The sequence below is a fragment of the Physella acuta genome, unplaced genomic scaffold (genome assembly GCF_028476545.2).
Source record: "Physella acuta isolate Inbredline_101_S28 unplaced genomic scaffold, ASM2847654v3 ptg000049l, whole genome shotgun sequence".
NCBI classification, from domain to species: Eukaryota; Metazoa; Mollusca; class Gastropoda; family Physidae; genus Physella; species Physella acuta.
The window spans coordinates 662,152-677,986 of NW_026731569.1; the positions used below are offsets into that span (position 1 = coordinate 662,152).

The 15,835-nt window shown below is 33.0% G+C and overlaps 2 protein-coding genes across 2 annotated transcripts; one reads left to right on the plus strand and one right to left on the minus strand.

The window, feature by feature from the left end:
• Window positions 1–1,659: 1,659 nt before the first annotated feature.
• Window positions 1,660–12,510, plus strand: LOC131945300 (integrator complex subunit 2). The gene is made up of 23 exons (XM_059306357.1): window positions 1,660–2,035; window positions 2,645–2,789; window positions 3,171–3,273; window positions 3,363–3,476; window positions 3,901–4,031; window positions 4,167–4,343; window positions 4,465–4,634; window positions 5,181–5,306; window positions 5,443–5,514; window positions 5,888–6,002; window positions 6,130–6,198; window positions 7,592–7,726; window positions 7,954–8,266; window positions 8,510–8,630; window positions 9,281–9,417; window positions 9,588–9,792; window positions 10,251–10,382; window positions 10,487–10,694; window positions 11,086–11,199; window positions 11,381–11,488; window positions 11,707–11,812; window positions 11,929–12,099; window positions 12,214–12,510. Exons 1-23 carry the CDS (start codon window positions 1,749–1,751, stop codon window positions 12,360–12,362), a joined length of 3,408 nt encoding a protein of 1,135 aa, XP_059162340.1. The 5' UTR covers window positions 1,660–1,748; the 3' UTR covers window positions 12,363–12,510.
• Window positions 12,511–12,519: 9 nt separating this feature from the next.
• LOC131945316 (mediator of RNA polymerase II transcription subunit 31) lies at window positions 12,520–15,835 on the minus strand. The gene is made up of 5 exons (XM_059306358.1): window positions 15,696–15,835; window positions 14,297–14,377; window positions 14,107–14,203; window positions 12,719–12,866; window positions 12,520–12,635 (listed from the first exon to the last, which is right to left on the minus strand). The coding sequence occupies exons 1-5, from the start codon at window positions 15,721–15,723 to the stop codon at window positions 12,570–12,572; spliced, it is 420 nt and encodes a 139-aa protein (XP_059162341.1). The 5' UTR covers window positions 15,724–15,835; the 3' UTR covers window positions 12,520–12,569.

Sequence of the window (15,835 nt, forward strand, 5' to 3'; positions counted from 1 at the left end):
TGTGCTCTTATCGGTACCGTTCAGCTTACAGCTATTCAATAATTAAATTCTGACATGCACACCAAAGTGTGAAATAGAGATTAAGTTGCTTTAATTAATGTAACGTCGGTCAGAATAAAAGAGGGAGTTGAATCAGAATTTTTAAAAAGTCGATGGGTTGGTTTTTTTTTTTTTCGAAAGACAAAAGTCAAATGGGTGTAGTGATGGTGTGTGTGTGGGGGGGGGGGGGGGGGGTATGTCCAGAACCATACATACATGTTCGTTAAACTGTTTTATGCATTACTAAAACATTCATCCGCTCCTCGTTACATTTGGGTCGGCTGTTGAGTACACCACTGGAAAGGTTCCTGTTTTAATTTTTTCTAAAAATATCTTAGGGATGTGTATTTGGGCGCCCCAGCGATAGTGTTTATTTGGGGGCCCCAGAGATAGTGTGTATTTGGGTGCCCAGCGATAGTGTGTATTTGGGGGCCCCAGAGATAGTGTGTATTTGGGTGCCCAGCGATAGTGTGTATTTGGGGGCTCCGAGCCTCGATCTCTCTCGATGTTGAGAGAAGCGTAATTTTTCAAACTACAAAGAACTACTCGCATCAATTCTTAACATACATGTCTGAAGCAGAGGCGTAGCAAGGAGGGCGGGCGGGTACATATGTCCTCGGGCGCCGACCCTAAGGGGCGCCAAAATGGGTTTGAAAAAAAAACAACTAAAAGCTCATTTTAGCTGCAGCTTGCATTATAAATATAAATATATATATATATGGGGGGGGGGGGGGGGTGGCGGCGCCATATTGAAAGTTTGTCCCCGGGCGCCGGGAAGGGTCGCTACGCCTCTGGTCTGGAGTAAGCGTAAAGTATGCGTTAATACAATTGGTTTATTTTTCAAGTGTTGAAAGATGCCTTTTCATCAAATCCGGTCTAATTCCTTCCGATTTATGCAATCGACCCCCCCCCCCCCTCCAACTTGTAAAAAAAGTTGGTTAACGATTTTTACCGGCCAGTTACTCGATTTTAATTTTTAATGGTTTTATTTTCTATTACAAAATCAAGATAGAAAAAAAAAATTTCTAGTCCTTTTCGGCGCCTCCTAAGGGTCGGCCATCCCCCTTAACTACACCTCTGATTGTGAGTGGTGGTAGGTCTATAAAAAATTAAAAATGTTAGGCCCGTATAGGCTATTTTAATACATAGCATACATGCGCAGTTTCTTCGAGGCATCTCTTCTGAGAGGGGGGGGGGGGGGGGGGGGAGAGGAAGTGCCCCTCCCCCCCCCAAAGAAAGTCTACCCCCCCCCCCCGGAAGAAATTGAATTTATATAGAAAACATACTTTTACCAGTGTCACCATCCGGAAAATGTCCCCCCCCCCCCCCCCGGAGAAAAAAAGTCTGGAAGAAACACTGTTATTAGTAGGCTTATGATAATAACGGCGACTTTTGTGTTTTATATAATAATAAAAGTCCCTAAAATAAATATTCCTAAATAAGTGTTTAGGTCTATTTATGGATAAAATCAACTGAAATGTCCCTACGATTGCAAACACATTAGGGGCAATAAATATAACTATATAACTAACTAGGCCTAAACCCGGAAGAAGCAAAAGAAGAAGTACCGATCTTTTGAAAAAGAAGTTTGATATTTAGATCTATCCATAGATTCATGGATTCTAGAGATGACAATCGTCAATGATTCTTCAATAGATCTAGATTCTAATTCTAATTTCTAATTGAAAACGATTATTTTAGTGTAAAAAATGATTAAAACCATGACACCAGTCAAAACTCACGTTTTTAGTGCCATGCAAACGATGGATACAGAATCTCTAAGTAAATGCCTGGACAGTGATCTGCGTCCAGTTTTACCGGGTCTTGTAAGAATGGCACTGTGTGCTCCTCTTGACACCAGTGAAATGGGAAAACAGATGAGGAAAAAAGTTTTAGCTATTCTCTCGAGATTAGAGGTCGTAAATAGTATAGTTGACATGCTTTCCATTGATTTTCATGCTCTAGAACAAGATGTTAAAAAGGAACAACAGCTGAGGTAGGTACTGCCACTGGACTACTACTACTACTACACTATCGCAAGTAGATCTATCACTACACTAACTAAACTACTAAACTTATTTTATTATTACTAAAAAACTGTAGTTGCACTGAAAAATGTATTTACATAAATCATTGTAGTTTGTAGGCCTAAGTTTCTATTGGTCGATAACTATCACTGTTTTAAATAATGTATACTAGGGAATATTTTCTCTTTTGTAAAAAGCATCAGACCTCATTTGCAAAGAAATGTAGAAGAAAATAGTGTTTTACTGCTAGTCAATCAGTTATTATGGGACGGAGTGGCCTAGCAGTAGAGAGCTGGACTGCTAACCCGTAAGTCTCGAGTTCTAATCCGGGTTCAAGTCAGTAGACCGTCCCTGAGTCCTCCCAGCTCTGATGGGTACCTAACTCATGTTAGGGTAAGTAAAGGCGGCTGGGCGTAGTGCTGACCATACTATCCCTTCATATGCCGAGGTCACAGAAGCAAGTGAACTCTACTTCACTTGCCCCATAAATCGTCTGGTTTGAAAGGGAACTTTACTTTTTTAATCTGTAATTGCATGCACACATTTTTAAAAATTAACTATTGATATTACAATTTTAGAACTAAACTAGGAAGTAATATGACTGAAAGTGTGCTGGTGTCCCAACTTCAACATGGTATAGCTTTGGAATTTGAAAGGAGTGACAGTGAACCCGCACAGCGAATTCGTCTGCTTCTTAGCCAGTTGCTCTTTATTTCTTCTGAGGTACAACTGTATTTATTTTTCTTATGTTTATATAGTCTAATTTTTCATTATAGTTAGGTCCTTATAACTATAAAGCGTAGAAATACATGATTACTAAGTATTACATCAGCATGCATTTAAAGTTTACTGTAGAAAAAGCCTATTCATGATCCAACTGTTTTAGGAGTCACCCATACATCCCAACTTTAATCAATAATTATTTAGATGATTAAATTTATTCATATTTTATTTTGTTGAAACAGAACCATTGTACTTGATTTAATAAAGTTATAAGCTTTAATATGTTGATACATTAGCATGCACTGTTTAATTAAACATCATTTGGTAAATAATAATGGAGCAAATTTCCTTCATCTTATCAAACCTATCCCTAATGCTTAGCTTAAAGATCAGAAAGCTGGAAACTATACAAAACAGTCTGATTTATTTGAGTGTCCTGTGTATACAGAAGAGATTCTTGATGCTCTTTGTATAGCAATGGCAGGTATTTAACATTTTTTTGTTTAAAAACTAGCTTTAATTTAATTTTTTAATAATTTGATTTCCTAAAATTGCTCTGCATTTGGATTACAGAACTCCCAAACCTTTTAAATTTACTGGATATGAGTGAAGCTTTGCTGTGTGTTAATAATGGTGCAGTTCTTGTATGTCAGCTGGTGGCTAATAATCCAGAGACTTTTCTTGAAGGTCAGATATTTTAAACTGGTGTTTTTAGACATTTTATAATGCAGTATTATGTATTTAATTTATCACAACAATAAAAACTGTATTCTTACATTTTTATTTCATCATCACATCATTTTTTCCCATTCATGCCCAAGACACTAGGGGAAGATGAAGTAGACTTTATATGTTTCAATGACCTAGGCATACTAGAGGATAGTGTGGTCAGCAGTATACCTAGCTGTCTTTGTTTCCCTAATGTAAGTCAGGTAGTCATCGGAGCTGGGCGCTCTCTAGGGCGTCCTACAGACTAGAGCCTTAATCTCAACTTGAGACTTTTGAGTTAGCCGATAGCGCTCTACTGCTTGGCCATGCCGTCCCCCACATTTTTAAAAATTAGTAACTTAAAACTGATGATTGTTCAATAGGCTGTATTTTTGTTTTTCAGTATGTAAAAGTTTAATAGCTAGGGGTGAAAAACAGGAAGAAGATTCTGCTGGTGGTTTAAGGAGGCTTGAGCTTCTGCGTATGTTATGTCTCATGAACCCAAAAGCTGCACTCACTGTTAGAAATTATTGTGTAAGGACACATTCAAGTCTTTATTGTCTTTTTTCGCATTTGTATAATTGTATGATATGGCATTTAAAATAATTTTATTAATACTTGATAAAGAAAATGAATTCTTTGTAAAGAATATTTACTACTGTAAAACAGACAGAATACTGCAATATGCCAGGATTTGCTGTAGCAGTCTCAATTCAGTTAGCTGAAGCAAAACATGAAGATGGTGTTAATAACAGTGATATCATTCCATTTTTTACAAGTCTTTTGCTTGGAACTGATGTTGGAGCAAGAAATTGGATTTCAAACTTTGTAAAATCTGGACAAAAGGTATTTTGATGTAGGAGTTATTTAAATGTATTCTTCAATACATGCAAAGCATTGAGTTTAATAGTTTTTGCAATAAATAAGTTTATTGCTATTGAACTTTTTTTTTCACTTTTTCAAATAGAAGAGACCAGACAATGCTCCGTCTATGCTCAACTTACTTCGTGAATACTTACTGAAACAGCTTATTAGTTTAACTCCAGTGAAAGGACAAATTATGGAGGACTCAAAGACTGTTGTTGCAAGTTCTCTTCTCAAACTTTACAATGCTTTAAGAGGAATAGCAACTATGAAGTAAGATTTTACTTTATATTATAAGTTTGATGCAATATTTGGGGAGTTTACTTACTGAATTATCTATATATTGTTTAGAATATTTAAAAAAATATATTTGGTTTATAATTTTTAGTTTATTTAAGTAGAAAACTGGAAATACTTTTATTTTCATAAGAAAATTAAAAAGGGTTTACATTAACTTATTAGTATTAGTTGTGAAACCATATATATGAATTTTTCCCATTGAACAGCATGAAGTCAATTTTCTTTCTGAAATAATTACATTTTAATTTAAAGTTGATTTTTAGTACATTCAACTATGATAATTAGTAAATGAAAGAAAAATGGAAGATTATTTTTTTTTGTGTTATAAAAAAAAAATATGACAATACTTTAAAAAACTCTATGTAACCTGAAGCATTACAAAAAACATTTATAAAATGTAGTTGTATCCTAAAAATTATTTGAATTGAGAAACAAGTTTTGATTACATTAGCAGTCTTTGACTACAGAACCTCTTTCATTTTATCATTTCTAAAATATATCTTTCGATGCTCTATTCAGGTACAGTGATGAAGAGACAGGTTGTTTATTAAGACTGGTAATTTCCCATCCTTCACTATCAAGAGCTGGTGCCTACTTCATATCTTTGGGAATTTGTACCCTCATTGCCAGCCCTAGTCTTCTCAGGTAATCTTTTGTTTTGTTATTTGAATTTAGAATCTTTTTATAGCAGCAAAATTGGGATATTTTACTGCATGTATCTCAAGTGTATCTTTTTACAACCCCCACCCTCCAAAATTAATATGATGTAAATGTTTGTCAGATCTATAGATGATGAGCAGCAGACTGTACACTGGTTCAGATGGCTAATGCAATCAGAAAACCGTTTTGATAAGTCAGTCTTTTATTTTTATTGTCTTCTAAAATTAGTACTTTAAGATTAAACTTTAAAATAAAAGTGAACAGTTTATAATAATATACAGATGTGGAAGTCTAGAATGTTCTGTTAAGTAGTAACCCATTTTGTTCACATTGCCTTACAATTTAAATTTCCGCATTTCTATTTTAAAAAAACTATGCAACAGTTAATTTCAAGTAATTGTTCATAAACCTTTCAAGAATGCCTTTGTCTTGGTTATATTATACCAGGAAAATGATCCAATGGCTGTTAATCTTTTAAAAAAACACCTTTAAGCTAGTTTTAAAACCATGATCTTACTAATGAATGTCATATTGTTTTCTTATTATAAAAATTCTCTTATTTTTAGGTATTCTTCAAAAACTGACAGTCCAGGTGAAATGTTATTTTTACTTGCCCTAAATTTTCACAATAATCAGATGCAGGCTATAACTGATCTTGTCTGTACTACACTGGGGATGAAGGTACACTCTATTATTTTGATAGTTTGAAATTAATTGCATCAAAATAATCTAAGCACATCTTTGCACTAACTGCAGTTTGTAAAATACTGTAAATTAACTTTTTCTATTTCTTATTTCTTTTAAAAAGATAACAGTGAAGACAAGTGCCCTCGTTAAAATTAGACAAATTTTTACAATGGATCTTTTTACAGAGCAGGTAACAAAATAGTTATATTGTACAAATGGAAAACAAATCTTTATTTATTAAAAGTATAAGCTTTTAATCTTAACCATTAATGACCCATTCATTCTACCCAAACACCAATTTTGATTTCCCAATGTAAGGAGCATTACTCTGTATGAACAAGTGAACACTTTCACAAAATATTTGTTCTTGTCTAAATGAAATTAATAATTAAGATAAAAACTGCTGCTTAAGGTTGGAATTAAATCCGGCTTTCCAACAGTACAGTATAAAAATAAAAAAATTTCTAAACAACTATGCATAGTATTTAACAGTTGAATATCGGTTGGTTATGTTTAAGATATATATTTCGTATAATACATGCGTAGATACATATTTAGGCAAGTTTTTATTTTATTTTTTATTTAAAATCAACTAAAAATAGGACAGATGAGTCTAAAATTCGGGATGGAACGAGACTAATATTATGTATATTTCAAAATCGCCATTGAAATGAGTAAACTGAAAAAGGCTGCTGAAACTATCCAATTTCCTGATAAAATTAGGATTTGTAGGCCAAATTTTTATGAAACAAATTATATTTTATTTTGCATATTGTAATAGGTTGTTCTTTGACCTACTTTTTTTTTACCGTCGTCATAGTAATTATGACTGCCAAAAACGTCAATATCTTGATTCCATTTTTAAACGTTTGATGGTAATTTCAGAAATATATTATAGCCTACTAATAATAGTTTTTTTTGCGTATTATTCAACTATACTGATCGTAGCCATTTAAAAACTAAGGTGTTTTTCACAATTCATTTTCTTTGCTACCGATTAAATTTGATAAATAAAATTAATATCAAATTAAAGGTAAGTAAATGTAGTTTTTAATTGATTAAGTCATCTTGAACAATAATGGAGTTTAAAATCTTAGGCGACAACCTTATTGTAAGCGAGCATTACGGGTCATCATGGGTTGCGGGCAGCAGTGGGCGTTATGGGTCATTAATGGTTAAGCAGTTTACATGATAGTTACATTTTGCGAATCTATTAATTCTAGTTAAGCTTATTAGGTTTATGTTTAAAATGTCAGGTTGCAGGTTTTCCTTTAACTGACTAGGTTTATGTTTAAAATGTCAGGTTGCAGGTTTTCCTTTAACTGACTAGGTTTATGTTTAAAATGTCAGGTTGTAGGTTTTCCTTTAACTGACTAGGTTTATGTTTAAAATGTCAGGTTGCAGGTTTTCCTTTAACTGACTAGGTTTATGTTTAAAATGTCAGGTTGCAGGTTTTCCTTTAACTGACTAGGTTTATGTTTAAAATGTCAGGTTGCAGGTTTTCCTTTAACTGACTAGGTTTATGTTTAAAATGTCAGGTTGTAGTTTTCCTTTAACTGACTAGGTTTATGTTTAAATTTCAGGTTGTAGCAGCTCATGCTGTCAAACTTTCTGTGACTCCCAATTTGGATGCTAGGTCCACTGGTTATCTCCCTGTACACAGTATCCTGCAACTTTTAAAAAGCAGAGTCTTCTCTAAACATAAAGTTTCTATAAGGGTAAATAAGGATTTTAACATTTTGGTTCACAGATTTCTGTTTGATAGGCTGAAATTATTACATTATTGCTTGTAATAAGCATCAAGTTTAAAAATCTTTTTGTTTCCTTGAAACTTGATTTAATTTTTAAAAATTACTGGTACATCTAAATAAAATAAAAAATTTGAACTCATATACCATTTGAAAATAATAATGAGTAATTGTCAAAGTTTTTTTAATTGTTTCAGAAATGGGTCTATAAACAAATATGCAACAGCTGCTTTCCATTGCATCCACTGCTTCCACAACTTATCGAGTCATATGTGAACTCAGTTATCCCGAAATCTCTCAAACCTGAAAACACAAATGAACCTATACCTGAATCAGAAATTCTTGCTTTGTTTGAAATTAAAAAGAAAACTACACCAGGAACTGTTGAAAAACCTAAAGACATGAATGCAAGCACAGAAATAAATGAAAGGCTTCTATGTCCACAATTGTTAATCTTGTATTATTTGTTACTATATGAGGATTTGTATCACACACATAAAAAACTCATAGGTATGATTTTTCAGCTGAAATGTCTAGCTATTTTATTGTTAAACTTATAATTTGTAAGCATTCTAAAATTTTAGATGCCTTCTCACACATAATTTTTCTTTCTCTAATAGTATATGACTGATTGTTAAGGGTTACAAACTGTTAAGGGTTACAAACGGCATTAACTGATGACATGTAGGTAATATGTACAAGTAGAATCAGATAATTACCTTGATGTATTGTAACTTTGGCTCTTTACAACAGATGTGACTAAGCTATCTCTGTACAGTGATGCAGTCATGTCTCAAATTCCCATCAGCTACCTTGTCCAAGAGGCTCTCAAACATTATAACAACTGCCAGAATCTTTTCCCCCCAATGATCCGGTAACTCTAAAAATTAACTTTTCTTACATTATTAGCATAGTTGAAGACGTTTTTCTTGGCTAAGTAGCACATCTGTAAAGAATTTATTCCTCTATTTTATTTAAATTTTTATACATTTAAGATTGGTAAGGTTAATGATGGGTACCTAACTCACGTTAGGGAGATTTAAGGTGACTGGTCATAGTCCTGACCACACTATCCCTTCAAATGCCAATATCTCAGAAACAGTTGAACTCTACTTGGACTGACAGGTTTGAAAAGGGAGCTTTAACTTTTTGCATCCATTTTTGATGTCCACAAATAATTTTGAATTTTAGATCCCTCTCTGCCCCCCCCCCCCCCCCCCATCTAGATGTGACAATGCCCAGTATGAAATTTGACATAAATTAATACTACAATAAATCAATGTGTTTTCAATAGCTCAATCAAATCAATAGTACTCCATTTTGATGTTTTTATTGTATGTTATTTACATGAAACTTTATCCTTAGGACTTTACCTAGACAACTGGGTATCATATAAAACATAAGATTAAAAACATTTTTTGTGTGCGGTCCAACAGACTTTTCAGCTAGTATAACTAAACTCATTCAAATAAAACAATTTATTTTTGTAATAAACAATTATTAAATAATAGTTTTTTTTTTCAGCTTATTAAACACACACTTTCCCCATCTGTGTCTTGTTGAAGATTGGCTTGATGCTCATGTTGGGCTTATGTCAAGAGAAACTAATTTAGGCAAAGAAGTAAAAAGTATAAATATTAAACCTGAGTTGATCAAAGAAGGTAATTGTAAATATTGTTCAATTCTTTTTTCTTTAAAAAAATACTGATTGGAAACAAATCTATTATTAAGTATTAAGTAATATAAATATTATGTAACTTTTCAAATAGTAAAACTGCTTGATTTTAAACTTTTTTTTGCTAACTTTTTAGGGTCTGTTTTAAACTTTCAGCAATATCAAAAGCCCAGAGTCATCCCTCAGAGGCAATTAAATTATTAGAAGAAATTCTTCATCTAAAAGATCCGAGTACACTCAGAAGCTGTCAGGATGCTCTGGTAGCTGGCTTGACAAGTCTCTTACAAGAGGGAACCCCTAGGAGACTTCTGGATCTTACAAAAAAAGTTTGGTTCAAGCTGCACGGCTTCACACCCAGGAAGTAAGACTTAACATGGCACAGCTGATACCTAAACATTATTGCTAGTTTACACATTTATGTTAGAACTGAATCCTGGGGATAACATGCCATTGCAGTACTGAATTCAGCATTCATGAAAATTGAGTAATTTATATCAACTTTAATAAAAAAAAAAATTTCAGTCAAATTTCTATTTGTTGAGGGTATTAAACATATTGGGTAATAACGCCACTATTCTAGATATGTACCACACTGGTAATGCTAAGACTAGAAAGTAATATTTTCACTAAAGAATACATTCTCAAAACTATAAAATTATATCTCACATTTTGTCCAATTGCTTACCAAAGCAGTATTTTTTTACAAATTGGTGTTATAGAACATTGACACCTTTATATTAATGATAGGTTATTCTGTCAAATTTAGAAAATTCTAACAAATTTAAGGCAATAAAAATGAGTTATTTTATTTAATTCAAGATTGCGTTTGGATACAGTGAATGCATTGCAGCCGACAAGAAAATCAGCCTTTCACTCCTCTGCCCAACTAACAGAACAGGATCTAGTCATAGAACCGCTTGTTGTCTTACGATGTGATGATAGAGTATTTAGGTGCTGAGGTTTTTTTAATTGTATAAAAGTTTTATATAAAAAAATATGTTTTGTAAAGTAACTAGTATTTTTAGTCAACTTTTTATAGCTATAAATTATTACAGGTGTCCTCCAATGTTAGAAATTCTCCTACGAATTTTATCAGCCTATACACAAGCTTGTCGTGTCTACCTTAGCTCAAGGGTCTTAGATGCAGCTTCTACAGAGAAAGAAAAAGACAGGCAGGAATTAAAAGTAGCATTATTAGCAGCTCAAGAAAGTGCCATTGTGCAAATTTTACTTGAAGTCTGCTTACCATTAGAATGTGAGAAGGTAGCATACAATTTTATTCAATATCTGCTTGTGCTGGTGGCTTGCTTAAATATTTATTACAATTTTCTAACAGCAATTAAAAAATGTGGGCAATTTCTGTTTAGCTTGATTAAATTATTATTATAACTTATTAATTTTAATCAGCAAAGCAAAAATATAAAATTTATTTTTTAGCTTGATTGAATAATTATTGTTTTAAGTTTTTTAATTAATTTAAAGTTTTATTTGATGTATTTTACTTGTTATTGTTTGAAATCAGCAGCTAGAATTCAGTTATATTTATATCTGTTGTTAATGAATTTTAATTGGCCACAAAATCAAATCTTACCATTAAATATCTCCATCGACATTTTGATAACTATGTTATCTAATTGTTGACAATGTTTTGTAGACGAAGTCTAAGAGTGAACTGTCGAACCTGAGAGAAGTTCGATGTCTTGTCTTCTCTTACATTCACCAAGTTTTTATTGCTGATCCTAATCTGGCTAAGCTAGTTCACTTCCAGGTGAGATTTTTACATTTTAAGAACTGTAATGACTATACTCAGATGAAAACAATACATTTTTACTTTAAAATAGTACAATTAAAAAAAAAAAATCTCAATAGTAAACTAATTTGTAATTAAAGTGAGTTTTAACTATTAGAAGTTAGAAAGCAGCAAATGTAAATGATCTGACATTTCTTAGGGTTACCCCAGTGAACTGATTCCCATGGTTGTAGCTGGAGTCCCATCAATGCACATTTGTCTGGATTTTATTCCAGAACTTTTAGGTCAACCACAGAGAAGCAAACAGGTAAAATTCTTTAAAAACAAAATATAAAAATACTAATTGTACTTACACACCATCAAAGATTATGTGGCTCCTTTATTGTCCCATCTGGTAAAGCTAATAACTAAAGCTGTAAGCAACTAAATTTAGTTTAGATGACATTCATTTTGGACAGTTTGTTCAATAATTGAACATTCAGCACTAAGTTTGAACTGATTGGCCTTTAATAAAATGGTTTTCAGATATTTGGTATACAATTGATGGCTCATTTATGCACACAGTACCATCTTCCAAAGTCTATGAATATTGCAAAACTGGGCATTGATGTTATGTTTACATTGCTCTCAGGTGACTTATAAATGTGTTCTTTATTTTTATTAGTAATGGTTAAATTTTTGGAATATAGATTTCTGAATGCCTAATGTTTAATAATATCTATGTCGCTTTATGTTTTATCATATCAGTACTGGAGAAAAGAGAGTGGGTTACTTTTTTCCATGGAACAGTTCCAAGTTTACTTCCGATCTGTGAAGCATTTCCACCATTGTGTGATGATGTAATATCATTACTGTCTCAGTTAGGAAGAGTTTGTTATTCACAAATGACAGTTACTGGGAATACATCTAGATTTTGCAGTAAGTTGCCATTTTAAAAAAAATCTATGGACTTAATAATTTTATGTCAGTATGTTTCATAAATTTATTTTGGTCAGGCAAATCTCTCTTTTTAAAAACAAATGTTTGTTGCAGGTAGTGGTAATTTTGATGAGGACACTGGTTGTAGCTTAAAAACATCAGCACAATCCACATTTGGTGATTATGAGGCCCTGTATTTTTCAATTCAGACGACATTTTCACAAATTTGCTGCAGAGCATTAATTCCTGGAAAGTTGTATTGAAGGCATTGAATAAATAAATGTATGCTGTATCTTGGGTTGCCTGTGTCATTTAAATTTTAAGTTTTTTTTTATTTAAAAATGTGTTGCTTGCTTCAAAATTAGTTACGGGGATCATATTATACTGGCAAGTTATACAAGACCACAAAAATTTTTTTTTTTAAAAATTGAAAAGATTTAATAATTAGAAAACTTGTGTACACAGTTCATTTAAGTTCCTGATTGTAAAGAAACTTGTTTTCCATCTTTCTGTGTTTGTGTTTTCTCTGCTTGTTCCTACAAAAGAATAAAGTCTCAGTTGAGTTACTGCAGAATTTACTCCTTTCAATATTTATATGATATTGAAAAAAATTACCAACCTGTATCAAAGCATTCCGTTTTCTTTGGTAGTGCTGCCAGTGTAAGAGCTGTTGATCATCAATGAATTTGGCACATTGAGAATTGACAAGCTCCTTACGAAAATGTTCATACTGTAGAAGTTCTATCATGTGTAAACATTGGGGGTATCTAAATAAAAACCAAAACATGCCATTTAAAAATATTTTTTAAAGATTAGAGGGCATTATTGGTCCAATTTAATTATGACAAGTGTTTAAAAGAATCTAACAAAATTTAAGGGATCAAAATTTGTCATCCACTGTATAAGTTTTTTGAAACCCTCTCCCTTTGTGTCAGTAAACAAACAATGTACATACAGTATACTTCCTCTTCGTTGTTCTTAATTTTTAGTGTTGGAAGGGATCGAGCCTTATCTGTCAGAGACTTTTTTCGAATTTATCAACCATGAGCTTTTTGCCGACTCGACCACGCTTCCATCACAATTTAGGATACTTGTCAACGTTATGCAAAAATAGAGGCCATTGACTCCGGTTTCAGCCTGCTTTTCTTTTTGGATTTGCTTCCATAGCCTTTGTCCAACCAAGAACAAACTACAAGACTGCAGTTGTTTGATTTTGGAGTTGTCTCTCCTAGAGGAGTGGCTGTCCCCAGCTAACGAGCCTCATCTGCCCGAGGGTTCGAAGTCGAGACTTTTCAGTTTAGCAACCATAAGCTTTATAGACTCGACCACGCCAACCCCTTACATCATCTATATATATATAATTCTCTTCTGGGAGCCATTAGAAAACAAGCGCGCGCCTTGCAGTCCCCTCTCTTCCTCTCTATCGCTACCACCCCCCCCACCCCCCTCACATGGTCAGGTGAGTTGTAGTTCACGCTAAATATTTACAAAACAATCGTAGAGCCGGGTTTGGTGACGGCTATTAGGGGCAGATAATTCAGTTTGAAACTATTTTAAACTTAGAAGAGGTATCTAAGAGGAGGCTGCTTTCACGGGGGGGGGGGGGGGGGGGGGGGGGGGGGGGTTTAGTGTTTTAAAGCAAATATTTTCAGTGGCAGCATTGGTACTGTCGAATTCACAAATTATGAATTACTGAAAAGTAAAAAAACAACTAAATAGCGGCGTATGATACACCGCGGGTCGGCTCGTACAGTATAAATAAGTACTAATTAAATAACATTTTCTTTAAGGAAACGACAACTTATTTCTGTAGTCATGGGCACTTTACAAACTTTTACAATTAGACTCTTGGACTTATTATACTAGGGCCGTAGGTTCATAATTAATTTAATATTATGTTTTTTATAACATTATATTAAAGCAAAATTTACTAATCACTAAAATGTAATAAACCTTATGACAAAGTAAATATATTTAATTGATGTATAAACAACAGAGATTTCTTACTTGAGAAATTTGGCATATCTTGGTTCTTTCCAGTACTGAAGGTACTTGAGATAGTTAATAAAATTCGGGTCTTTGAAGATGTTACGTTGGGCTAAAACTATACAATAAAAAAATAAATATAAAATTAGACGGTAATTTCCAAAGAAAATCTCTGTGACTAAAATGAATGATGATCTTGAAAGAAACTTACAATTTAAATAATTTGGGTTTGCTAGACACTGGACAAACTCAAGCTCAATTTGAAAACGGGTTCTCTGTTGTTCCTCAGTTTCTGCAACAAAATCAAAACTACTAGATGGAGAATTTGTTTAGTTTGACATGGGCACTCTTAAAAACAAAAATAGTGGCAAAAATACAGCAATTATTTAGATGAAGATGCATAGGATTTTTGGTGACAAGATTGAAAAGTACTCAACCATAGAATGACAAAATTGAAAGATGTTGACATTGTAAAAGACTTTCACATAAATGATAGGCCTATAGCTCTATTGTTGTTTTACACATGACATCAATTTTTGCCATTGCATGGGGTTGTGCTTTAAAATAATTGGGCGGGGAAGAATAATGTTTTATATATCAAACTTAGCTGAAGGGAGGATTGGGAGGGGGGGGGGGTTATTGTCCTCCACGAGCTACTGATAGTGTTTTAAAGCAAATTGGAAAAAAGAACGACTCTGTAACTCATTACATTACTGCAGTGATTAGTGATTAGATCTACTCAATCTCATGATTACTGAGAACACTTGCTTACACTGTGACTGTCTTACTCTTACACTTACACACACACTCAGCTCAGTGCTGGGTGCTAGCAGCTAGTCTAGGCTACTAATCTAGGTCTAGAGATTCGAGATCTAACTAACCTAATTAAGTAGCTTAATAAATAGACTAGCACTAGATTAGGTAAAATCACGATATAGCGTCGGAAATTATTGGGTAATGTTCGTTGAGTTTCGGTAACATTCGTTACTGTAAACCATAGTTTATTTGACCGGTGAAAGAAAAAATAAAGTCAAGTGCATTAAATTAATGTTTTAACTTAATTTAATGTTTAACTGACAAAAAATTAGCAACAATTAGTAAACCTAAATATTATTAATAAAGTCGAGTGTAGTAATTAATGTTTTTTTTTAAGAAACAGAAAAAACCTGCAGAAGATTTGCGACAACCAGCTCTAGTAGTGCAGCTCTAGTTCTGTTAGTATATAAGACGATTAGATTAACTAAAGTTAAAAGTAGTAAGAATAACTAGAATAATGTTTAGTAGCAGCAATAATTAGCACATACACTTAAAATAATTAGAAATACAAAATAATTAGCAAAACAGTATTTAAAATGCAACTAAAATCAATCCTTGCACATTTTAAAACATTATGTATTAAAAATAATATGGTGGCAAATAAATGATGGTTTACAGTATTTCCGGTGGTTTCCGGAACGGCTCGACAGACTACGCCATGGTTTTACTGTTTTTTACTGCTGTACAATTCCGGAATAATAACCGACGCTATATCGTGATTTTACCCTAGATTAGCTTATTTGATCATTTCTAAAAGATCTAGATCTATTACAAAATTAGATTTTAATTATTACCACCAAAACGCTTCTCTTTTCTATCCATATTTTTCTACAATGTTTACTTCATTGTTTATACGACCATTTAATATGTGGTTCGGCTACTTGTCAAAAACAAAATTTATATAGCCTAATTATAGTCTAAAAAAGGAAACAGT